General features: G+C 37.0%; 1 protein-coding gene across 5 annotated transcripts; it reads right to left on the bottom strand.

The window, feature by feature from the left end:
• Positions 1 to 256: 256 nt before the first annotated feature.
• On the bottom strand, positions 257 to 25,910 carry TMA16 (translation machinery associated 16 homolog). Of its 5 annotated transcripts, XR_003380129.2 has the most exons (8): positions 25,356 to 25,910; positions 16,943 to 16,980; positions 16,071 to 16,155; positions 15,461 to 15,609; positions 10,859 to 10,901; positions 9,289 to 9,471; positions 5,839 to 5,892; positions 257 to 5,327 (listed from the first exon to the last, which is right to left on the bottom strand). XR_003380129.2 is itself a non-coding variant. In XM_026792950.2 (7 exons), exons 1-6 carry the CDS (start codon positions 25,535 to 25,537, stop codon positions 9,300 to 9,302), a joined length of 669 nt encoding a protein of 222 aa, XP_026648751.1. In that variant the 5' UTR covers positions 25,538 to 25,910; the 3' UTR covers positions 257 to 5,892; positions 9,289 to 9,299. The 5 variants fall into 5 exon arrangements, 4 of the variants coding, with proteins under 4 accessions (XP_026648751.1, XP_026648752.1, XP_005486362.1 ...); XM_026792950.2 differs by having other exon boundaries at positions 257 to 5,892; XM_026792951.2 differs by lacking the exon at positions 5,839 to 5,892.
• Positions 25,911 to 27,184: the final 1,274 nt, after the last annotated feature.

The raw sequence follows: 27,184 nt of genomic DNA, 5'->3' as shown, positions 1-27,184 counted from the left end.
AGAAGACACAAAACCTTTCATCTGTTTACTACTAGAAGTTGTATTTGCTATTTACCTTTTCAGAGATACACTTCAAAGGGTACCAATCCCAGTAATATGCATTAACAGAATCAAAGTAGAGAGAGCTGTACTGAGGCACTTCCTCTCTAAGCCTCATATGGTGACTGTCGAGGAGCCTGAATGCTTGGGCAGCTGTGTCAACTATGGATATTTGAACCAGTTGTTTTCAACTATGGCTGGATTTTTGAAAAGTAAGCAGTTCCAACCAGTATAAACTCACATTTCCATAAGCTGCAGATAGTTTTTTATAATTGTCAGGGAAGTAAGGAAGGAGACAATACATAGATATGCATTTAGAAGAGCAGCTCCGCTGTTTATTTTACTTTATAGGAGTGAATTAGGCATAAATTTGATCCACAAGGTATTGAGGCAGAATTGTAAATGAAAAAAAAAAAGCAGTTTACTGCAGAATTACACAGAAGTAAATTGTCTGTTATCAAAGGTCTGAAAAAGGATGACATACTGAAGGATGGAAGCAACTTTTGGTTTTATTTTTTAAGATTCATGATACAGAAAGGTAGATGTAATAGAACATACCTACTTACATATCTTAAGAAAACATTAGTTTTTATCTCCTTGTTCTAAAAAGCTAGTTTTTCTCTTCCTGACTGAAAAAAAACAGATCAATGGTTTCCTTCTGTACAGGTAAACTTAAGGTGTTAGAGATTCGACAGTTCAGTTGTTAATTTTGTGTTTTGAGCACTGGCATATAAAAATGAAGTGTGAATAGCATTAAAAGGTGCAATAGATAAATGAATGTAGATATAATCCTGTGTCCAACTGGGTGAATTATGTATAAGGAACCAATTTTGTGATTCACTTTGCAAAACTGTGGTGTTTACTGTAAGGACACAAGAGCAAGTATTGACTCGGAGTAGTTATGTACTGTTGTGCACAAGTCTGGGGCCTGAACATAATGTGTATTTTAAAAAGAAGTTGGAAGTTCTTTTTTAAATCTTGTATTTAATAAAGGAGGAAAAGCAAAAAAGGATATAAAGAACCAGAGTAATGAGGACAGGAGAGTAGAGATTCACTTAAAGGAGGGGTATCTGCCACAATTACAAGAGAACTGGAGTTCTACAGAAGCCTTGAAGTTTCTACTGGTAAATTTTCTCTTTATACACTCAAATATTTACCGTGAAATAACAGGTTCATCCCATCCTTGCAAATACCCAGGCTTAAGGGGCTAAGATGTATTGGAATTTATATACTAGGTATTCCTTTGTGAATGTTTACTGGCTTAAGGCTCAGGGAATACTAGCAGTGTTAGCAAGAAATGTGTCCTTAATCAGATCATTATATTCTTTTGTACTGGAATTGCTCTTGTAATTTGGCTATGACTAAGTGATGGTTATCTGGCTAGACAGGACACAAAATCTTGGTGCTTTAATGGATCCTTAATATATGTCAATATTTGCTGTCAGTTACTCCAGGTGAGTTGGAATAATGTTGAAGTTTTTTCATGTAATGGCACACACTTTTTATATAAAATAATTTCCCAACTATACAACTGCAACTTCCAATTGTAGCAGCTTCTTATTTGAAACGACATACAAGAGAACCAAATCATTTCTCAATTTGAAATTGTGGAGGAGATTTCAGAAGGTCTTCAGAGCATGATGACATGACTAAGGAATGTCTAGTAACTGCACATGCTTAAGATAGTCTGCAATGGCATGGTTTTCAAAAGCTACTCGTTAAAAGGTAACTCTCATGGTACCTGATGTCAGACATAAAATTACCAACTGCATCTGAATGTTTGGAAGGATGTTTACAATAAACCTCAGCAGAATTTACTGACAAGGAACATTATTATGAAAGATAACTAAGAGCTTTCTGAAATAATAGTTTCTTATTAAGTGAAAGTAACCTTGCTTCTTTAAGCCAGCTTGTTCTTTGACTGCAGTAGCATCATGACCCATTGAAAGTACTTTATCCCCTATTTTGTCAGCTTACTGGAGAGTAATTTGCATTGGGGTTTTTTCCTTGAAGAAGTATAAAATTCACCTAGAAGAAGAAAATACCTGAAGATTCTGAAAGCAGAACTGTAGCATCCAACAAGATTTTACATTTTTTAAAAACACACTGAAGAGTCAGCAACAGAAAAGGCAATGTGAAAACTTTTATACTAATGCCTTCAACTTCAACACTGTTCTGGCACTCAACCATATATGCAACTGAGTTTACAGTTAATGAAATAAAAGAAAGCAGAAAGACTTCAGCTGAAATTCCTCCTCTCCCTTGGAAATACTGAATATGTACAGCAGGAAAAGGAGTAAAATGGGACACTGAGACAAGTCAGTAAAATGGACAGTGAGGCAAGTCACCAGCAAGAGAGATTTCAGCTGGCTTGAAGCAGCCTTTAACCTTTTAAAGCATTACAGTGTTAACCTGTGCATCCCTTTCTCTTATAGATGCACTGGATTTTCTAGAGCTTTCAGGAATTTCATGGAGGATTGGAATTAGTTTCTGAAGCAGGGTGCAACCTCTTCAAGAGGGCAAGGAGCTATTCACACCACCATGCCTTGGATTCTTGTCTTCAGTAATAAGGAAAGTACATGGATAAACTAGACAGATCCTTATCAACCAATACTTTTTCATTCCTAAAGTACAATTTTCTGTATTAATTTACTGACCACAGTATTCTGTCCTGGAAAAAAACCCCACCTAAACCACACAACTAAACAGAACAGTATACTGAAGGTTTTAAGATGATGTCTAAAGACTTTTTAATGAAGATACCATCTCAAATAATGATCCATATCAAACTCATGTGTAACCACAGTGCAGCTCTGGCAAATATGCTGACAATAGAATTTGGCCCAGCTAAACCTGCAAGGGCAGAACCTGGCTCTGAGCTGCCATTAGCAGGAACAGCTTGTTCAACCTAAGTTTTAATAAAGGTAGGTAGAAGTAATTTGGTGTCAGGTCAGATCCAGAAGTTTGATCAAGATGCTCCTGTATTCACTCCTGTGAACATGCACATTTCTTTTCCTGTGTTTAAGTTACAAGCATTATAATGTTTATTTCAAACTGGCATAAACATACCACTTCTGACTATCAGTAGCATTACAAAGATTCTTGACTAGTCCAACTGTGCCATTCACACACTGCTCTATCTGAAGGTAGCGTTTATTTTTGTTTATTATTGTTGTAGAAAAAAAAATTTCCCATCTCCAGAACAAGCAGTTTATAATTTCCAATAATGCAATGAAACTTACTCTGATGAAAGTATTTTACTGTGTATAATATTCAAAACTACAAGTTTGTGTTATTTGTTTAAATCCCTCTCTTTTGCAAAAGAAAAAGTGTATGTTTTTGTGGGTGAATGTGTACTGGAAGACAGAAGGTAAGGGAAACAAAAGTAATGTATCTGCTTAATGTTGTGAAAAAATGTATTTGTATTAAACAAATTACTCAAAGTACTGCAGTAATCTACATTTGTCACCTTGTTACCTAGAGCATCCCATGCTGAACATGGATTGGCAAGACCACACTCTTGCAAGAAAGGTGAACAATATAACTCAGTTGCTTACTTAATACTGATAAACCTGCTAAGATGCAAGGGGCTACTTCTGGGTACCCTGCCTAGGCAGAATGCTCAGGAAAATACTTCACAGTACAAAAACACTTGAAAATACTTATAGTTGCTTAACTTGCAGGCTTCAACCCTATAAAGAAGCCTAGAAAGCAACTGGTTTTGCATCCATAGAATAATGGATGACTAGTACTGGGTTTCAACTCCAGGGAGGTAAGAGGATGAAAGCTGTCCAAGGAAAGCAATGCCTTGGTACAAACTGTTACAATGATTTTGTAATGTCCAACACATAAAAACTTTAAATATGGACTGGACAGTTAAATACTTTAAAGCTAATCCCAGCTCAGATTGTCAGCATGGATCCTGTTCCTTTTTTGTACTATTTTATACTTTGATTTGGTGAGGTTTTCTCCTTTTTGAAAATCCTAAAGACATTTCTTAATGAAAAGGAATATTGCATGTTTGCATTATAAAAAAAAGCCTGTGCATTTTGTGAAGTGTAAAAAAAAAAAAAATCTTACCTTGGTTAAAAATGAATGTTCCAACCAAGGTCCAAATTTAGTTTTCTACAGCTCCACCTACTCCATATCTTTCTCAGAGATGGTCAGCTGGGGAGTGAGCTAAGTTTCAAAATACCACAATTCTAGCTGGAATCATATGGCTGATGATTGGTAAGCATATATGTTCAAAACACAGAAGTAATGTTCTAACAAATTTCATTCTGTACATTCAAGGCTAGCCACTTTTTCATTTTCTTAAAGCTGCCCTAACTAGGCTCACTATGTAAATGCAAATGGATTCACAAATCCCTGCAAGATACAGAAGAAACAGCATAAAAAAGAAGTTACTGTAGTAAAGCTATATTAATTTCCATTTATTAGCATACAGAAAAGTGGAAGCAATTTTGGTTTCATAATTAAGAGACCAGAGGTATGGGTCCCTAAGCCTTTTTGCTTTGCACAAAAGAGTCTGAATCCCTTGATGAAGGGCACTGTTAGAACATGAAGCAGGGTTCTGTTTAGTTTGATGTCTGTACACACACCTCCCAGCCAATAAAATATTAAGGCTGTTCTGCATGAGCATTCCCAAAAGTAAAAGAAATTGTCAAAGAACTTGCCAAAACCACTGGTATACACATTTCCACTACCTATGACACAGAGCTCAGAAAACAACCTTGACTGATAAGGAAAATTATGCCAAACTGCTGGAGAATGTGGACCCTGGGACAAACTTGCACTTTTGCTAGTTACAAATATCTGTAATTGATATTAACTGAATTACAGGACTTTTTTTTTTTTAACACATAGACGACAATATATATGAAAATAAAGTAATCATCACTATTCCAAATAAAGAAGATAGGTCACAGTAATTTTTAAGTGTGTTAAGTAAATCACTAATAATTTGAGGAGATACTTCTATAATGAAACATGGACCATTACATTTATGTATGCACATGCCTGGGAACGTGGTGAACAACACAGTCAACAGATTTTAAAAATGGCTCACAAACAGCATAGAAGTGAAAAGTGAAGTAGCAGGATTAAGATGAGGTCATAAATCAGATAAGGACAAACCCAAGTGTTATTGGCTCACAGAAGAAAGACTGCTACTTACAGGAGCCCAGAAGATACAGTCAAAAGAACAAATCAGTCTGGAAGTTCAGGCAAAGGCTTTAATGAATCTTCAAGTGCCACTTACCTCTAGGTTTGCTACCAAATTTTGAGAGCTGGGGAAAAAGAATATTTCATTAAAAAGTGTGGATGAGATTTTTTTGAGCACTTTGTATCTTAGCAATGGGCATCATCCCTTTATCAGTTTCCAAATCAGCATGGTACTGTCTTGGTTAATTGTGTTAACTTGAATAAGAGCTGATATTAGTAGGATGCTTCAATTTTTTTTTTAGCAATATTGTTATTGCTAAATTTATTATTTAGCAATTCTGTTTTTAAAGTAATGCTGTCATTTTAGTCTAATAACTTGATTCATTTTATTTTTCCTTTGTAACAGGTAACTATTTACATATTAAACCTTCCATTTTAATAAAAGTGGACAGTCAAGGCTTAGGGAACTTGATTACAGCACCATTATGGTAAGTGTCTCACCATCAGCTTATTTTCAGTTTCATTAGAGGAACTCTGCACAGGACCTTGGCAGGTGATTTTAAGACATCAGCTTAAACTGCAGAGCATAAATCACAACAGCTCATTAGCAAAGTCTCTGACCTTCATGAAACTTACTTCTTTTGGGGAAGTCTGGAAATCAGCTATAATGAATTATTGCTCTTGAAAGGGCTAGAAGATAGAAAGATAATTTATGCATTGTATCATGCTGAGACTGACCAAACAAGCCAATTTGATATAATTCTGCACTGCAAGCATTTTATTGCCCTTCATTGGAAAACTAACCTGGAAGGTTCCTTAAGCACAGAACCTTTTCTGCTGAGAAAAAGAAAGAGATTTTTGCACTACCCTTTCATATCTGCCAGGTGTGTAGCAAACTCCAGTTTTAATCCAATATACACGTTTTTGGTCCTAGACTTTGTCCTCACACATGGCAGAGGTCATCACAGAGATGAGTAAATATGTTACTGCATTAAAAGACAGACTAACAAACAAAGAATTGTTATACTCTATAAGTATATCCCCTTACAAATGGCTTAATTTGTTTCCAATAGTAAGGAATTGTAAATTAATTTACATTTACTGTATACAAGCAGCTTTGAGAATGTCACTATTTTCTGTTTAGTTTTGTTTTTTTTTAAATCACATTTGCTTTGTTAACATGAAAAAAAAAAATCATTATTTCTACTGTTTAAGTAGAAATAGTCAGCTGGTTAAAGTCAGCTGGTTCTTCCCAGCTGAGACCATCAATAGGGTATGTTTCACAACTAACAAGTCAGCTGCTACTCACAGTCTGAATGTAATTCAGCCACTTCCTCAGAGAAGCCATAGCTCCCCAATGCTGGATGAAGTAAAAGTATAACATAGTAAAAACATTGCAACAAACTGGAAAGTACACTAAAAAACCCCAAAGTTCTTATATGAAAGTGGTTTTATGTATAAAAATATTACTTTTTTGTTTGAAATGTTGTATCTTTAAGCCATGATAATTAATGAAATAATAATTTTAACTATTACAGCTTTGAGTTGAAAACTAAAAAAACACAGGAACATTGCAAAACTACTCGACAAATTAGAATGAAAGAAATCTTCCCTAAAATTAATCCTTTACCAGAAAAACGCCCTGTAAATTACAGAGAATTAACAGAGGATTTAGCATTAAAATCTGAAATCCTTGGTTACAAAAGAACAATTTCAAGGTATTCTCCACAGTAAGTTTGTAAGAACAGAGAATATCAGTGTAACCAGGATCTACTTTCTAAATTTTAAAGAAAAAGAATAACAATTCAGAACTCCTGAGAGAATTAGTCTTTTTTTCACCTGTAGGAAAGAAACTCATTAACATACAAAACTCTAATAGCTGGTTATAAAGCATGATTGGATTATGAAATTACCTGAAGAGATTCCAGTAGCTTGTCTCAGTAACACGTCAGGTAAAAAACTCTCAGCACAAAAATTATAAATAAATAAATGGCTTTGGGGGTTTTTGTTGATTTTCCCACTGCCCAGTTAATATTCTGCAACAACTCATCTGATAAATTGGTCTTGCACATCATCAGCTTAGGCCTAGATTATTTCAAATTCAAATATGAATACCTGACAGTTGCATATGATTTTTTCTGATAATTCAATGTAAAAAGTTCACATGCAGACACTGTTCTTTTTTCACTACTTGTGCAGTAGTTTAACAAGACAGTTTAAAAGCCAGCTAAACAAGCAATGACTATATGGAGTTCAAGGAAGAAAATTAAGAAAGTCAATAAAATCTGAACTATAATAATGTTGTAGTCTAAATGAAAAATGCTTAAAAAAGACTTAATTTCACACATTAACCAGATTTTTATAATATCTTATTACTGAATTGTTTCAAGAAATATAGAACATCTCGTTCTTCATAACTGCATGACAGTCTTTTTGAAGCACTCACCAGGATGGCAGCCTAATATACTGTAATTACTATGACACCTCCCAGTAATCAAGTTATCTGCTCATTTTTCTTCCATATTTTACAGTGTCATGGGAAAGTGACTCAATGTTTCTACCTGCAATTTCAAACCTCAGACTTTGTATACAAGCAAAAATTCAAAATGAATTTCCAAAAGGCAAAATCTCTCAAAGTACTGAAACAGCTACATACACAAGTTTAGTTTAATTACTCTGACTCAGCTTCTACCACAGCTTACCACCTCAAGTTTTATAAATCAAAACAAGATAAATTCCACAGCTCAATTTAACAAAGATATAAAAAATACCAAAGGCCTGCCATGAACTTCAGCACACTGGTCTCTCAAACACAAAGCAGTGATGTGATAGCCTGGAGATGTGGCTGGTGTCAGAGGCCAAGACCTCTAGGCAGGTTTAAGACTTGCAGTTCACCTGAAGATGAATTACATTACCCACCCATGCTCCAGGTCTGGTAAAAGTTATTTGGGTTTCCTTTTTATAATCATTTAAGGAGGACAGCTGTTAGTTCTATATAATATAATCAGATTGGTTTCCTATAACATGAAAGGATAGTACAAGACTATTTGTAAAGAGGGAAGAACTTAATATACACATTAACAGATTTAACACTCATCAGTAACTCTTGCTGCATAGCTATGAAAATACACACCTGGATGTCTGTAAAAGAACTCTAGGAAACCCATATAACTATTTACTATGACAAACACTTGATTGTTTAGCACACAGAAGAGTACTAGGGATCATGAACTAGAAAGATCATCCACCAGGAATAATTATTTCCACATAAGTAACAGGTTTTTAAGCTGTGCTTACTACCATGTGTGCAAACAGTTCAGCTGAACTGTGACTTCTGTGCCCAGACAACCTAACATGCACTGAGATGTCCTACTTAATGCCTGCTGTGAAATTATCCCTAGTTCTGCCCTTGCCCTTTTTCCTTCTTTTATTCATTTTACAGCTTTTAAAGTGATAATCTGCTAAGAACTTTCCCAAAAGACACATTTAAAAGCATCTAAAGAGTTGCTTCATAAAGCAAGCCGACTGTTGAAAAGTCCTGAGTGGCTTCAATTCAACTCTCGACAAAAGGGTTAGAGAAAAAAAATATGGATTAAGATATATTTAAATACAGACTGCAGGGACTTTGGCTTTTTATCTGAATTCTGCAATACAGATTGCTGAGGACAGTAACTCTTTAAAATTCTCTTGACAAAACATAAGATACTCAATATCTTATTGAAGCATTTCCAGATCTCTATGATCCTGACAGAGATTCTCAAAGAAAAGGTACAAAGAGAAGAGGTTCCTCATGTTTAACAGATTATTGCAATTACCACAAAAAGGTAATGATTTCTGACCACCAAGTATTCCAGTCTGAACCTAGACAGAAGAGGTACTTGGCTAGTTGGGGGATTTCAAGACATAAACTTACATGATTAAGGTTATAAGTATTTATTTATAGTAAAAAAATTTATCCAGTAACCAGCAACATTGTTTACTCTTCACTGTAGGAAAACAGATAATAAAAAAGCAACTAAAAAAGCCTTTAGAAATATAGTTAAATTTTATTTTTGTTTCCAGTGAAAATTTAAATAGATTTCTTACAATTCTTTTCACTATTTCAGCTCTTGGATCAACTGGTGTTCATCAGGGCCCACCTCTTCTTCTTCCTTCAAGTCTTCTTTTGCTTCTGCATCTGTCACCTCGGGGTGACTGCTGGCAGCATCCCTTGCAGAGAGCTTTTTCATTTTAATGTTTGGCAGTTTCCTCAGATCACCATCCCATTCTCTTAAAGAGAAAAAAATAAGTAATGAAAACCAGTTACCAACAGAAAGGAAGGAATGGCAGAGTTAATTCACATTTCCTCAGAAGATGCTAACTCAAGTGAGGCTGTTTTTCTGAGTTATCCTCTGTTCCACAGTGGTATGAATGAGCAACAAAAATTTCACCTGATTTTGTACACTACAGAAACTGTAATTTCTCTGTGAAGCAATAAGTACTTTCAGATGTGATATTCTGAAACAAAAATATATGATTCACTTTATTCCCAAGATTAATTCTACCCTCAGTCACTTTTGGCCACCTGCTTTTAGGTTTGTCTCATTTGATTTGCAGTCTGGTAAGCAACAGAAAAAGAGGTCAGAAGAGTTTCTTCATCTGGAGGCTTGATCTCCATATGTGACCTCACATGTACATAAGTCCCTGGTGATTTATGGTAAATGTTAACTTGTAGTATGTCTGACTTCAAGAGAACACAAAAGGTTAGTAAACATTAAATCACATGGTGAGTGTATTATTGCAAAAGGCTGCATGAAGGAGAACGGGTTGTTTTAAACATAAGTCAAACCCAGGACTCACTTAATGGAATGCTTTCTTGATTATAGTAAGTGCACTTCATGGATAATTTTTCTCAAGGGCAAAGACAGTATATGCCACTTATAAGATATGTTTTTCCTTTACCAAGGCAATACAACAATACTTCTACCTGATGTCCCTGTTTAAGAAGCCAATTGCATATTTATAAATACAGCAGTCTCCCTTTGAAATTTCTGGCTTTATTCCAACATCCTGTAACTATGACTTCTGGCTACATAACATCCCTGCAAGTCAGTGATATAGTAGTCCTTGTAACATAAGCATTCCTAAGTTGTTTTTTTTTTGTTCTTCCTTTAAAGTATTTCACTTGATAGAGCTGTCAGCAAAAATGCTCACTCAATCTACTACCAGGACATACCAACATGCTGGCCCAGATGAGCCAGCAGCAAGTTTCACAGCTCCCAGATCTTTTAACTGGATGCAAATTGTAAATTCATTTAAGATTTTCAACTAGTATATACACACATACCAACACTACTGTGAACAGCTGACGTCAGAATTTTAGGTCAAATATTATCTAAGAACATTGAGAAAAAAGGTTACTTAATTTAGAGAAATGGCTTCTAACTGTCAAGTCTAAATCTTCCAATATTCTAATTAATAACTGGCACAGGTGTTCAGCTTGTAACAACTAAGAAATGCCAAAATAGCAGTGCCATACCTACTCTGCTCTTTCAAATGACAAATTCCTTGGCAGTTTTGTGTAAGTTCCTTTTTTTATTAAAAAAGACGTACAACAGGTGAACTTCAGAAACAGTATTTTGCATAAACGGATTATTAGTGATAATAAAAAACCTACCTGAAAAATTTCAGATGCTTTCTGTTCATAATGTCTGGGATTTCTAATAGGAAAGAAATTAAATTCTGTTAGATGTGTTACATTATTCAAGTGAGTTTCATTTCAAAGGAAGAAATGTGAGCTAAATGGCCTCTAACCAAAATGGCTACACACCTCCCTTCCACTGCAACCAAACTGTTCTAAAAGAAACCTGCCATACATATATACAAATAAAAAACCCAATAAAAATAATAATACAAATAACTAAAACAATAATACATATCTGTATTACCTTTACTAGCAAAAAGGAAGGGAAATATTTTGTATTGAGACATGTGGAACTGATCATTTTGCTTTTTTCCTTCTGAAATAGCCAAAATCTTCCTACTAAAGTGTAATTTATAAATTTAGGCAGATTTTTACATAGGATGCCAAAGCTCTTTTGCCTCCCCTTCTGTGTCATTCTTTTCTTGGTCAGTCCTGCAGTGTTACAAGCAGCCTGTGTTTAACATCACCACTAATTTATAGAGATTTATACCTTAGGAGCCTTGACATCTTCCCACAGTATAAAACACCTCATTACTGTCTATGAATTGTACAGATTTCACTGCCAGCAGGGCTTCTCAACAAGACATGTTTTCTACTTCTCTAACATTAAATCCACTTTATTTTAGCTCTTAAAATTGTGACATTTCAGGACATTTTATATTGTCCTTGAGCAAACAGTTTTACTTTTGTTCATTGATCAATTTCCTCAAGTTTTAGAGTAATAAATAGAATCATTCTATCAATGCAGCACTAAGGATAGTTTTGCTACTACAAAACATAGGATAATTATACCTGTGCTATTTATCTTTGTGGCCAGACAGTCCTTACTATTCAGAAAACTATTCCTTCCTTTCACACTTGGTGATGAAGTTACCAGCTGAAGAACAATAATATATGTGAAATGTTTTAATAACAATTACACTGATCTCTTCAGACTGTTCTTCAGTAAACAGATGAGGTGATACTGCTCAGAGCTGAGCAAGCCAACACAAAGAAACATTTACCTAGTGCTTTTTTAAACTGCACTCACGGTAGCACAATACCAAACACTGGAACATCCCAGCTCCTACAAGGGCAAGAAGTTCTTCCCTTCTCCCAGGTATTTTACAAGGAGCAATCAGTGCTACTCCATTTGCCCCTAGTAGGGCATGTATTGATGTAAACAGTGAGTCTGGGAGAAGTGGCACCATGCTGAGATTTGTATTTTTATCTTTGCTAAAAGCACTGATTCAACATACATTTCAGTGTTCTTGTCAGATAAACCAAGACTATATGACAAGACTTTCAACTTAAGTCCTTTCATTTGTTTTCCTTTTTTTTTTAAAAAAAAAAAGTGGTTTAAGTTATGCAGACCTTTTCCAAAGAGAATATTCTAACAGTTTTATCTAGCCTATCATTCAGGGCTCACCAACATTATGAGAAAGCAGGTGCTCAGAGATGAAATTCTGTGACAAACCAAGATTTGGCACTGAATTCATCTTTACTGCTTTGGCAGTTGGAAAATTTTTAAGCCATGGTTACATATGTGTTTACAGTATGTTACACAATAAAAACTACAGAGCTGCAAGATTAAGAATAGAGCTGTGTGTATAAATGATTATACACTGCACAGTAACTGATTTTCTAAATTATGCTGGATTAGTAACACTTGTCTAACTCAGCTGCATCTCCTTAGCATGCACCAATGTCATGGTTTTTGCTGCTGCTTGTGAACTCCTTAATTTGCTTTAAAATGTTAATCATAGGAGCATGTTTTTCTGAACTAAAGACAGAAAAAATATAAGAAAGAAATATAGAACAAGAGTTAGTGGGAAAGAAATGAAGACAGTATTTTAGGGAGTATATGATTGTCTGGCATTTCTAAGACAAAGTATTCAACAATTTATGCATTTAGCAAAACCGCAGTGAAAGATGGTAAGCAAACATTTTTTAATGTTTCTGACCCTTTCAGATAGTTTTGCTTTTCTTTTTTTTGAGGATGAACAAACAGCCTGTTAAAAAGAAGGAAACTGTAGGTGGTCTTTAGGCAAAAAATTAATTCAGTTATACAATAATGATCACTACAGAAAACAGCAGCTAACGAATAGTACAGAAGTTACATTAGGAGATAAATGGAAATGATACAGCCTTCATCTGAATTAAATTGATTGTAATGTGAAGCCTGCAGAACTAATTAATAAAACTAGTGTATCTAGTTTTAAAAGCCACTTTCCCCCAAGATTAGTATTATGCATCTGAGAGAACATGTAAGGTAATTAGAAGCAAATTATCAAAAATGGATGGTGTTAGAACGAAATAATTATGATGCTTTTCCACTGAAAGCATACTAACTCTGGGTTACAAATAAATAAATAAGTATCTAGCATTGCCTTTCAATAGCTTTGCTATAAACATGTAATACCAGATTAAACAGAAATCCAAATACACAAAAATGAAAACAAGAGGAAGAAAACTGCAGTAAAACTACTATAGATGTATTTAAGGAGTAAGTAACAAGGAGCTGCTAAGCCTCAACAACATCACTGATAATGTTCCCTGTATAGCTACTGTTTGTTTAAAAAAAGACTAAAATTTACTATATTTCGGGATGTCTACCACTTCTTTAAACAAATTCTTACATTTTGTAAAGGGCTAGTTTTTCGTTTACATATTTCCTTGACAGGACAAGAGGAAAGGTTCATGTTGGATGAACCTTTCAAGCTACACCCAGGAAAGGTTCATGTTGGATGTCAGGACAGATGTTTTTTCACTTAAAGGGTGGTTAAGCATTGGAATGAGCTGCCCAAGGAAGTGATGGAGGAATCAGCAACCCGGGAAGTGTTCAAGAAATGACTGGATGTGACATTTAGTGCTATGGTCTAGCTGACATGGTAGTGTTTGGTCAAAGGTTGGATTTAATGATCTTGGAAGTCTTTTCCAACTTAACTGATTCTATGATATAAATAGACTGCATCAAAGTTCAGTAGACTTCCCTAAATGAAAAGAATATATACTGTGCAGTCTCTTCATAGCAAATGCATATGCATACAAGAAATCACTGAGTTCAAGAACGGGGGGGAAAAAACCCAACAAATCTAAGTCAGTTATAAAGCTCCACTCACTAAAGCTTCTAGGATTAATAATGAGCTAGAGGAATAAAAGCACTGTTTTCAGCTGATTTCCATTTATGCCCAATCTCTAATTACAGTATTTAGTTGCTATAGTACTTAGCAGCGACTATTTTCTCTGAATGAACACTGTCCTAGACAGAGAGCAAAACCTGCAGCAGCTGTGATAACAAATAATGAATGATTTGAAAGTGTATTTAATATGTGAAGTTGCACTGTGCTCTGTGAATGCTTTACTTACTAATTCTCTAATAACCTCAAATTTTGCCTACAATATTTCTAGCTTCTTCACGGTTTTTATGTTGTGCTTGTGTATTTGACATCTTTTTCTCTTGCCTTACTGCTTTTTTCTGTCAGCTTTCCACAAAGCAGTAAGGACAAAAAGAACTAAAATTTAAAAGCAAAAAACAAAAATAACACATTCTACAATTAAGCTCTTTGATGACAATCACAAAATCTATTTTCCTATTACTTTTTCCCTCTCCTTCTAAGACATCAAAGATGATGCATGAAGTCATACAGATATTCATAAATTCCTCTGCCAGCTGCACTGGCAAAATTTTAGTCATTAATTTTCTTGATTTGTAGAATATATACCAGGGTGTGCTGATTTTGGCTGGGGTGGAGTTAATTTTTTTCACAGTAGTTAGCACAGGGCTGCATTTTAGATTAGCTGGAAATGGTGTTGATGAAAACAGGGTGTTTTCATTATTCCTGAACTGGGCTTGCACAGATAAGACTCTTTCTGCTCCTCACCCCAGCCCTCCAGTGAGGAGGCTGAGGGTGCACAAGGAGCTGGGAGGGAACACAACTGGGACAGCTGACCAGGGAATATGACACACAACCCAAACCTTGCTGTGCTTTGAATCCTAACTACAGAATAAGGTCGACTTTTCATGTTTTCCACAACATATTTTACTATTAGAAGGATCAATTATGTCTGGATAATAATTTAGTATTAAAGCCAAGTTTACCACTCAGCTTCAACCTGTACATTACTGGCAAAATACAAACACTTCACTGCTTATCTTGACTATCCCCAAACAACTCTTTGCTTTTTGCACTTTTATGATCTCTTTTTCTTTTTTATTTCACCAAACTATTGCTGCTTCCCTTCAGCCTAGTTCCAGCCATCTAAGGAAGGTCCAACCAGCTGCTGTACAGAATTCAAGGCAGGTGCATTAGAAGTTTAAAAAATAGGTTAACTATGCCTGCACTGAAAAGACAGTACTAGCAGAGATGCACAAAGAAAGGCAGAAGTAGAATATGAGAGTCAGATCTCCACCATCTGTTTTTCTCCTTTTCTTCACAGCGGCTGTCCTTCCAAATAACTCTGCAAGGCACAAGCACCTAGCATTTAGGTAATTTCTTTAAAGAGAAAAATAAGGACAATGCTTAGAAAGTTTGCTTAGATTCTGGCCTTGTGAGCAGGTGTGAGGACTGAATTCTTTCTGATACTTTTACATACCCATTCCATAGCCCTCATAGAGTTGTCTTTCACGTTCGATTGTCTGCTTGATGACAGTTTCCCGTGAACCATGCTGTCTTCCTTGTCTGCCTTTAATACTGTTTTGTAATTCAATCTGCTCCAATTCAGCATTGAATCGACACATATAACTGAAAAAAAATAAAATGCATAAAAGCTAGGTGCAGTCATTCAAAAAAAATTGCAAAACAGAATTAGTCTGATAAATTATTTTACTAATTGTATTTATTTTCTAATTTCTTTTATTTATTGGAGACTCAAGGAGTAAGTAGTATGAAATTTGTGTGTTCAGGTGTCACAGAATAACCCAACAAGCAAATGCACGCGATTACTACTGTCCAAATAATTTAAAGTCCACCACACACGAAAAAACTAGGGATATACTTGAATAATTAAAAAAAAAGAAACTACAAAAACACTTATTTGAATAATTCTAATATGACTATAGATGTCACTCAGTATTTGTCACTGGCAACAAAATCATCTACTTGATATTATAATTAGCAATATAAAAGTCCTCCTCTGAGTTATCATCACATTATTTTTAAAGACAAGTCAAGCCTTTTAATCTTGTTTTAAACACCAGTCTTACTTTTCAATTAGTTCACCAGCTTCCTTCTTTGTGTACTCGATTTTACTGGGATCAAGGTGACTTTGAAACCATTGCAGTTTTTCTCCTGCAAGAATAAACTTAATGTTAATGGTTACACCCCCACAACTGTAGCATCAACAGATATTAAAGGTTCTCTAAGTTTTGAAATGCCACCCCCTCATTTTTCAAGATTTTGAATGGTATCACAGACTCTGATACTGTGGGTACCAAGTATGAAGGCAGCTGTAATAGAAATTTCCACATCATTTCAGAATTATTTTATACCTCCCTTACATGAAAAAAAAAATTAGGCTTTTACTGGAAATGAACTAAAATATCACTATATCAATTACTTAGGAAAGAAACTTAGAAAGGGGGAAAAAAACCAACACAGTGGCTGAGTAAGAGTTCTGGTTGTCATATCTGTTTTTAAACAGATTAAAATGAAAAGCTGCAGGATCAATCATATGAAAGAGAAAAATATTCCAGGATGTGTCTCCAATTTTGAATTTACTTGCTAACACAATGTGTCTTTTAAGCTACATATATCATCTTCTTTTACAAGCAATTATAAACAGCTTGGAGACCAAATATAATAAATATGTGTACAGATGTACAAAACACTCCTTTGGTCTATACTGCCCTGCTGTTGTGTACACTGACTAAAGATTAGTTATGCTCAGCCCCAAATTCAATCCTGTATATATTAAGTGGACATGTCAGGTATTTCAGTATTTCAACCAAGTCTATTTGAAGATTGCAGAATCAGATTATAGAAAAAGAGCTCTAACTGTATGTCTAAAAACCTGACAGAACTTAGAATCTGTACTAAGAAACTGAAAACTGTACTCGTAATAGAAGTTTCTGCTTACCAATAATACTTAAACGCAAAGCTTTGTCAGTCTTCAACCTAGCAGAGAAAAAACAGATGTGTTAGCCAGGAATGAGCACCATATAAACAATGACTTTAATTTTATTCTCAAAAAGTTAAGGTTTTTTTCAGTCCCAATGAAAGTCAAGGTATAGATTCAAATAGAAATATTTGACAAATTCCAAATAATGTAAAACTTTTTATGTTTCATCCAAAAGATCTACTTTTTGGTAAAACTACTAGCTGAAATTTGTCCAGTTTACCTGTTAAGCTTTCTTCCAAGTTTCTTGGAAGAAAAAAAGATGCAACATTTTTCTCAGAGCACAACAAAAGGAATTATACCAAAGAGCTAGATTGTCACAATTATTGTGACACAATAATTGTCACAATTATTTGTGACAATTTATTGTCACAAATATCAGAATATTTCTGATATTCTTGTGGTATGTTTAATGAGTTGGGAGATTTCACTGCACGGCATTCTTGCAAATCCAGCATGCAATGTGAAATATATCATTCTGTTACCTTAAAGCTTGTAATAATTACAGTTTGTGCTTAGTGAACAGTAAGTTAATATGTTAAGAAAGCAAAATTAACAACTTTATTAAAGAACTCCCCAACTCTGTCTCACAGGACTTTTAAGTCCACTTGAATCTCTGGCAGGATACTCAAAAACCTTCTGTGCTCTATGACACGTGGGTATACAGTGCTATTTGGGATAAATTTCCATCCTAATTAGGAGTTATCAAAAAAGAGAAGTTCTCTAGCAGGAAATCCCAAGCCTCATACTCTTTTGTCCTGAAGGTGTCAGATTCAATCTGCATCAAAGGATGTTGTTATCCAGAAAGGAAAACAAGACATTATTGGGGTAAGTATGAAATTTTTCACTGGAAAATATATCCTAGCCATGAATATTCAGTGTATATTCAAGGACATCTGATAAAATTGACTTATTATTAAATAGAAAAATTGGTAATGGATTAAGTAAATCATAAAGGCTATAATTGACAAATAACAAATAATGCTAAAATTCATCACAGTTCAAAGCTATTGAGCTCTTTTATTAAATTCCTTTTATTCTGTAAAATTTAATGAGCATTTTAGAGCTAACTGAAGTAAGAGCTAACAGAAGTCTATTATCTACCACAAAAACTGGGATCAAAAGATAAACCCTTACTTTTCCAGAGACAAACATACTTGTGTCACTTGTCCACAAACCTACATTATTAAATAACTATTCGATTTTTCAAGAAGTATTTCATCCTCTGAAGACTCCCTAAAAGCCATGTACAAGCAAATGCACAGCATGCTTGAACTGCTAAGAATTCACTAATGTAGTGGGATAGAATATAAGAAAATAAAGATAGTGTAGAAAGTCTTACTAAAGATAGTGTAGAAAGGAGTTGCAGCTGGGTCAATTATCAAAGATTAGGATCAGGCCTGACTTTAACAGGCCACACCTGTAACCAGTGAGAAGAGTGCTATAAAAGAGTGGGGTGGTTCATTGAGAAGGGAAGTGGAGTCAGTTGGCTGCTTTGTGAAGAGGAAAGAGTCAGTGCTCTGAGAAACAGCCCACAAGAACACCGAGAAGGTATGAAACTTGTATGGTAAGGAGACAACATACGAATACATTAAAGTAATTTTTACTTCTATGGTTACCCCAGCATGTGTAGAAGAAGCCATCAATAAAAGCTGGGCAGGCTTTTATCTCAGAGGACTTACAACAGGGAGCTTTGGATGGTAACAGCACCCAAGAAAAGGACACACACTTCCCTTAGTGGAACTCCACAGCAGCAATCCCTGCTGGGAGCCCTGCAAGGCAATGCTGTCAGATGAGCCTGTCTGCAGAGCTTTGCCAGAAAAAATGGAGAAAATGACGATGGCATCTAGGAAAGCTGCCTAAACAGGATCATTTCACACATCTGCATTCTAAAACACTTCAAACTGCCATCTGCACCTGCTATGGGCCACTAAATCACTTATTTATCAAAGCAGCGAAGTACAGAACCAGCATTTTCTTCTGGATGAAAAACCTTCAGTCTCCTGGTGCACACAAGTAATTTCAGTATGAGAAATAATGAATGATCAGCTTGGATGTTGCCTTATTGTACTTTTTATAAAAACCTCACCTCAGTGACTGCTAGAAGACAATAGCATTAGCAGGGAGGCTAATCAAATTGGGTGAGTCAAAGAAACTTCCTCTCCTCTCCCTTTACACAATGAGTAATAACTTTTGCTCAGGAAGGAGAGGTAAGGCCAGGGACACAGTCTTGTGGCAGACTGTTGTTTCTTGATTTTCATCTTCACCCACCTTCCAGAAATCCTCTGCTTAGGCAATGATTATTAGTAAGAATGATTAGTAGTTTTCTTGGTTTACTAAGTACTTTAAAAGTGAATTCTACATGTTCCTTTAGCAGCTCTTTATCTCAGATATTGTATTCAACTGTTCTTCTCTAAATACTAACAATGAATAACTATTTTCCAAATCAGATTACGTACTCAGTATTTTTCCCTGATAATATCCACAAATACAAATGCCATCTATGGCTCTGAAAAAAAAGACAGGCTTTTCAAAATAAATAATTTTAAAAGCCTAAGAGTCTGTCAGGTCTTCATGAAGACTCTGCAACAGTATGTCACAAAGCATCACTGCCATAAGCAATGCAAGTAGAAGCACAGTGGGTCAAGAGAGATTAGGAGGTTAGACAGGGGAAAACCTCAGAAAAAGCACACCCAGAGTTATACCAGGAAACATTTTAAGATTGCTTACTCCCAAAGGGTCGCTTCATGCCCCAGTACTGTAAAAACTCCTTAAATGTCATATTTCAGAGCATGTCAGACTGGCTTATCTGTAATGAAAATGCACTGACTACTAAGAAATTTATCATGCATACACAATAGAAAGGGTCTATTTTGACTCAGGAGGGAAAACAGGGAAAAAAAGCACAACTACATTAGCTGTAGCTACCAAAACCAGACAGGTATTTCTGCAGTTGCAGGAAAACATGACTGGTGTTAGTACATCACTACTACAGAAGTTTCATTAATTTCTCACTATGGTCAGGTTTCCTAAAGTGTAGAAAAGTCAGTGTTCTACTACTTCCAGTGAAGCAGCTATTGCTGTCTCATAAAAACATCCATGTAATTATTTAACAGAGCAAACAAGCTGCCTAAAGGAATAAGAATTCACATGTAGATTAAGAGAATAAACTGGTAGTAGCACACTGCAAGTTGTTGCTGCTCATTAGACCTTGAAGAGAACCGAGAAGAGACGGATGCAGGCAAGAAAAAAAGTGTAATTGAAGTGAACAAGATGATTTAAGATTGTAGCCAATTTTCTAAAAGCAATTGGTTTGTCTCCTCTTATTATGGTTAAGATTGGTCTTTTGTAGTGCAGTCACAGTTTCTGGAGAGTAAACTTATAACTGCTGTCATGTTTTGTTACGAATGCTTGCAGTGAAGAGTGGACAATGGAGCCCGCAAAAGACTTCTGCAACTTAATGCAGAATTTCTCCCTCATTTTTCCCAGTGCTGCATTTAAAATATTCAAATTCCTTGTGGAAAATGTCTACCCTTTTTTACTATCTCATTTGGGAAAAAGATACTGCAATATGCATCTCACAACTTAATGCAATTTTCCTTTCTGTATAACATAAACAGGAACAGTCACAGTAGTTACTTCCTTCCCTCCATCCTATAGGAAAGTTAATAAGCAAATAGAAGCCTAAACTGTCTCTAGTCCTGAATTGTCTCCAGATAAGCACCAAAGGGAAAAAACCAACAAAACCTCAGCAAAACAAGCAAAATAAACCACACAAACCCAAAAACATTGACTTCTATAAAAGATATTCTCACCCTCCAGTAACATACCATTCAAAGGTTTCCTACATTCCTACACCCTATGCCTTTGTGTTAAATAATAATCAACAGATAAAATGTATGTATGTTCAAAAAGATCTTACTGCACAAATTTAGCCAGCCACAATTAAAGCATCCTCTGGCAAGGAAATCTACAGCTTAATAAAATAGTACAGATGACCTCTATGGACTTCCTACATTCACTGAGTACTCTAATCCAGTTTTTCCATTCTGCAGAAGTGCACTAGCCTGTACAGAGCAATTATCCTCTTTACTCAAACCTAGTGAGATCCCATTGAGAATTCCATTTCTAGTTTTGTGTCCTATTCATACTTCAGACAACTTCTACACAATAACAAGCATGGTCAAAAAAATGCCAGATTTGTAGACGGGACTAAGGAAGAAAATTCTATAGAGATTACAAGGCAGCTTCTATTTACCTCCAAATGATGTACTAACCTTCCACCAGAGAACAGGCTGTCATTCAATAGAAGCAATTTGGAAAATTGTTTAAAGATATTTAATAGGCCTGCAGAAGCAATGTAGAAGTATAAAACTGGTGTAAGCTATTTCTTTTTCCCAAGAGTGTAGGAGTGGAAAGCTTTCCTCCATTCACAGCATCAGAAATTTGTCTTGTCTTTTTCAGAGCTATGCAAAATGAATCCAAGCCTCACCATTATATTACAGAAACTGAAAGCTCAGTAATTACAACAAAAAAGTTCAACACACGTTTAATTCCCAATATTCAAAAAAAAATCCTGAGAACTTACCAAGCTGATAGTAAAAATAGAGATTCAAAAGAAATTGGAAGATTTACTAAGTTTTTTAAAAACACTAAGGGGGAAAAAAATCATTTTCATGTCTTTCAAATTAAATTGCTCTTTAAGCCAAGACAACACAGAAAATAGAACATAAAGAATTGGAGGATGTTTTTAGTGCAACTGATTTGTAGAACACCACAACAAAAGTGATCTATCTACAAAGTACAGAATGTTAGTTAACTGTTCAGGCCCCAGAAGTGTAAGATGTAGAAATCTTATAAATAAGATATAAAGACACAAAACATAAGATCATTTTACTATCACAATATGCTGTGAATGGTGAAAACTGACACACTATTCTTGGTGGAATGGTTTCCCTATGCAAAATGAGAAGTTACATTTTTTACAATCAGCCTAGATTGAAATAGCAAGGATAGGGCTTCTTCAAACACATCAGTGACCGAAGGAAAACTAAAGCCAACATAGGGCTCTTACTGAATTGAGGGGCACCTTGGCAACAGAGGAGAGATGAGGCAAAAACACCAAATGCCTTCTTTGCATGGGCCTTCACTGCCAAGAGCAGCCCTCAGGAATCTCTGACCAGGGCTAAGGAATGTCAGAGGGGAAGACTTTGCCATGGGCCCTGAGGGATACATCCATGAGTGCCAAGGAAGCTGGCAGACACCACAGCTAAACCACTCCCAATTATCTTTGAAAGGTTGTGGAGATGGGGAGAGGAGCCTCAGGACTGGAAGAAAACAAATGTCACCCTGGTCTTCCAAGATGGCAAGAAGGAGAACCCAGGGAACCACTGGCCAGTCAGCCCCACCCAAACCACTGCAAAGGCAACAGAGCAACTCATTCTGGAGGCCATCTCTATCCACATGCGTGACAGGGAGGTGATCAGGAGTAGTCAGCGTGGATTTACTAAAGGTAAGTCATGTTTGACCAACCTGATAGCCTTCTGTGATGAAACAACTGCCTGGATGGATGAGGGGAAAGCAGTGGGTATTGACTATCTCAGTTTCAGCAGGGCCTTTGAACGTTTTGCTGCTGCAAGAGGAAGGAGGAAGAAAAAGTAGCACTCCAAGAGGAAACATCAGCACTGTTGTCCATATCAGGGTAACCACACCAGACTGTCACTAAAAGCTTTGAGTGTACCATGTCACAATGAATAACCAGTAAGTATTGCTCCTTCACTGAGTTTTCTTGTGCATGTTTTTCTGTGTGGTGAAGTCACAAATGTAAGCACTAAGAACCAAGTAAGATGAAGTCATCTTTTGTGACTAAGAACTGTGAGCGGTTTTTATGACACAAGGTGAGAGAGCTAAGGGACAAAGTGGTCAATTTAGCAGTAGGAAAATAATCTGCAATAAAAAATTACTACCAATAGTAAGAGAGCACAGAAAAAAATACAAAACAGCAGGGAAAACCTCTCTCACATTAAGAATCTGCCCAATCAACATCTGCTGCTTGTGAACACTTGCAGCAGCCCTGCTGGAGGCTACATGACCCCACTCTGGCAGCAAAGGCCCCCCCTTCTAGGGAAAGCAACAGTGCAACTGCTGTGGATAAGGTTGTGCATCAATCCCAACAATAAAACTGCACAGTCTCTGGACCAGGAGTTTCCAATTTAACAGCTTCAGACAAATGAGTATTTGGGCTCAGCTCACATGGTCCATCCAGACACTACAATTTATACAGCATTATCTAGTTTATGTACTGCTTTACTATACTTAGACTGAAAATGCTTTAAGCTGGCTTTAGTAACTTCCTAAATAAACATATTTATGCATAACAACAAGCAAGCTGAGACAACGTAATTTAAAGGCCAGCCTTCACCAGCTGTCTTTTCTCTCCGTGGGAGGGGGAGGTAAAGCTTAAAAGCAGAAAAACAAACTTTCCATGGAACACCACAGAACCACTAAAGAGGAGTTAACTATACAGTTTTGTTCAGAAGTCTGCCTTCTGCAGGAAGGTTTCTGGGTTTTCTTTTCAATTAACTCAGCATTTTAGCAGAAGCAGCTAGACCCTAAGCAGGATCCTTACTGAACTTGAAGTAAAACCAAACTAGGGGACTCACCTTCATGTGAAATCACCAGCATCATACTATTCAGATTATCAAAGGCAAGAAATCTAACTTGTAAGGACAACACCCAAAGTAAAGCAGCAGAACTACACACTTTGTACAACCTGATTTAATGCATGTAAACCTGTCACTTCACACGGCCCAGCAGCAGCATCAAGTTATACAGGCCCTTCTGTCTTCTTGTGGTTATATCAGCCTAACAGTCCGTGTCCACTACCACAATTAAAAAGTATAATTGGTGATGTTATTCTTTGATCTGTACAGAGGTTTTGCAGTCAACTTACTTTTCTTTCTTTTCCTGCTTGTGTACTTCCCTTGCAAGCTGTGCAGCTTTTCTGCTGTAGGGATGGATAACTTTTTTCTCTTGCTTTCCTCCTTGAGGTTTTCTTAACTTTGGCTGAAAAGACATCAAAGATACTATGCACTAACAAGGCTGAGTAAAACATCAAAGGGAAGAAGTATACACCATGGTAAAGACTGAAAAGGTCATGCACTGATATCTAAGAAGGCCCTTAACTTTCAGTAACATGTTATCAATTTCACCTACTTCAATAACAAAATTACTTGAAGCCAGTACATGCTGTAACAAAACCACTGGAGCACAGGAAATGCTGTAAGAAATCTTACCTAGTGACTACTGTCAGAATACCTACTTTGTAGAACTCTGTAGCTAGGAAACTAATATTAGCTCTCTGTACCTTTGCAGAAAAATGTCCCCATTCAAGCTCTTATCTGGGTTTCTGACAAGAGCCTCGTGTAATTTGTACAATGTAATAAAAGCGATTTTCTTGTTCCTCCCCAGAGATCACTGGAATGCTTCACACCAGGGAGCAGCCAGAGGCTTCCCTTCTGTACCCCTTCACACTGCACAGAGAGGGAATACAGCTCACAAATTTCCAGAGTATGGTAATACTGCTCTAAGTTATGCTACTTTCTGGTAAGAAAATGTTTGAACAGAACCAAATGACTTTATGAAATAATGTGCTAGTTAACTGCACCCAAAAGAAACACCTTAAAGCAAGGGGGCTTTCCTACATCACAATAAATGGCCATCAGTAAACGGAGACTAGTAGTCTCTAATAGCAATACATCCAATTCTCTATGATAACATCAGTGCTTAGGGCTGCAAAAAAAAAAAAAAAAAAAAAAAAAAAAAAAAAGATGGTGTCAAAGACATCCGTCCAAAGGCTAAAGACACACTTTGAACACCTCGGGAATTCTCAGGCCGCGGCACCTCCCACTTGCTCCACAGGCGGACCGGGCCTGGCCCCGGCCTGCCAGGGGCCCACAAGGACGCGAACCCCCGGGAGGAAACGCAGCGGCTTTCATGTGCAGGGGGGGCTCACCGCCGGCACCGGCCCACAAGGACCTGAACCCCCCGGATGAAACGCAGCAGTTTTTATGTGCAGGGTCGGCTCACCGCCGGCACCGGCCCACAAGGACGCGAACCCCCCGGAGGAAACGCAGCAGTTTTCATGTGTACGGGGGGCTCACCGCCAGTACCGGCCCACAGGGCCAGCACACCAGCGGGCTCGCCTCCCCAGGGACGCGGTGGGGCCGCTTCCGGAGGCAATGAAGGGGCCAGGAACACCGCGTCCCCATAAACGCAGGCTGCGGGAGCCGCACCCCTACCCCAGCCCCTATTCCTATCACTGTCGCTGTTCCCGACCCTATCCCCATCGCCATCCCCTGCCCGGCACACGCACCATGGCGAGCGAGCCTTCTTCCGGCGCCGCGGTGCAGCAGCCTCAGCGCTCCGGGCGGGCGCGCGGCCGGCGCGGCGGGCGTTCCGCGGCTGCTGGTGGCTGAAATTAATGGGGCTGCTGGCGCTATCCGTGTGGTTGAGATAAAAGAAAAAGTAGAAGTAGTCCAAGAACCTGGTGATCATTATGATGGAGAAATTCCAGACCTGGAATTCCACAACTTTGCCAATGTAAAGAAAGTGCCTTGATGAGCTGAAGAAAACGGAACAAAGTGAACATCCTGTGTGAGGAAACCAGGTTTTCCCTTGCTAAGGGAAAGAAACAACCTCTCGAATGTCCAAAATCAAAATTTAAAGTTACCAGAGAGTGTAACTCACAGACATCACCAAAACAGAAAAACCCCTCATCTCTGTCAGCAATGCTCCTGTGGCACCTCCAAGCAGATCAGCACCTGCAGCAGGGCCTTTGGAAAAGCTCTTGTGAGTGTTCAGCTCCAGCATCCCAGGCTCAAAGGAGACACCATCTTTAGCTCTTAGTACTTCTTGCTCTTCAGATGCTGATGAATTGTATACTATATAAAGAAACATATTAATTTTAAACATCGTCCTAAACAGCAAGCCCACAAATATTTTACTAAAAAATATATATAAGGAAAGTGAGATTATCTAAAGCAAAGTCTTCATTCAGCTTATATTGGAAGGTTACCTGTTTGTGCACTTGCATTAAAACTGTTTCATGGATTTACAGGGGTGCTACAGATGGCAGTGGGATTAGCAATTTTGGATTTTAATCTAATAATTTAGGATGTAGCAGTCACAGACAGGAAACTGAGCATGGAATTTTAAATAGTCCATTCAAGTAAATAGGTTTAGAGTTATGCTGTCAAACAGCACAGGAATCATAGCAGCAAACTGGGGAATAGCTCTGTCTTAATACTGTTCAAATCTGCTGGGGACCAGCAGCTCACATTTAACTGAGGGATGCCAAAGGAAGTCAGGCAATAAGGTAAAATGGCTGTGAAAGCAATTTGACTATGGGGCCAATCATGAATACAAATGGAAGATGAAAAAAGTAACTTGTAGATTCTTTCTTCATTTGGATGAACAGCTTGGAGGCTTTGGAGCATGCGTGCCTGGGAATGTCAATAGGTATGGCCCTCCCATCAAAATCCCACAGAGAAACTGCTGTGGTCTCCATCTAGCTTTCATTTCACAGAGAAATGCTGGGTGGGAAGCAGATGTACAACTGGCTTCACTTCTGAGCTGCAGGACATGGTTGGGGCAGAAGTTGGAGCTGAAAGACACCCACAGTGTGTTTTTAATGGGAAGTGTAAGAAAGAAACACAGATTCTGTAGACACTTAAATTTAATAGGCAGCTCCCAGGGCCTTTCAGCTGGTCTTCTGCCACTGACTGTAATGAGACCTCAGGGTGATGATGCATTTAATCTGATCACCTAGCTACAAACCAAAAAGTGTTCCATATAAATGTGCATTGCTTTCTAGTCTGGTCTTGTTCTTTAAATAGTTTGTAATCTGGAAACTCTTCTCCTTGCTTTTTAGTACTTCACTGAATCCATCTACAAAGGATCTTTTGCAAAATGTCTTGACAGCTCTGTGGAGTAATTGCTGTGTAAGTTCTCCTAAGTCATGTATTTATCCTGTGGGGGAGGCAGTAGATACAGACACAAGAATCTAAATTTGGCATGTTAATAGCTGGATCTTAATTTGCATTTTTTGCATTAATTTTACTCATGCTATTACAAATGCATTAATTAAAATAAAGGGATATCTGGCTGTGACAATCTTTCTTACAATGTTCAGTAATAAACAAT

This window comes from Zonotrichia albicollis, chromosome 5, assembly GCF_047830755.1.
Source record: "Zonotrichia albicollis isolate bZonAlb1 chromosome 5, bZonAlb1.hap1, whole genome shotgun sequence".
Classification (NCBI taxonomy): Eukaryota; Metazoa; Chordata; class Aves; order Passeriformes; family Passerellidae; genus Zonotrichia; species Zonotrichia albicollis.
Note: the sequence above shows the minus strand (reverse complement) of the source record. Positions and strands in the feature narration are given on the sequence as shown.

Bases quoted from the DNA above. Each gene is read 5' to 3' on its own strand.
- TMA16 (XM_026792950.2), bottom strand. From the start codon at position 25,537: ATGATCACCAGGTTCTTGGACTACTTCTACTTTTTCTTTTATCTCAAC. The intron at 16,981-25,355 runs GTGCGTGTGCCG...TTTCTCTGCTAG, and splicing joins AAGAAGGCTCGCTCGCCATG to GTTGAAGACTGACAAAGCTT. The intron at 10,902-15,460 runs GTATGTAAAAGT...CTTTCCTATTAG, and splicing joins CTATGAGGGCTATGGAATGG to AAATCCCAGACATTATGAAC.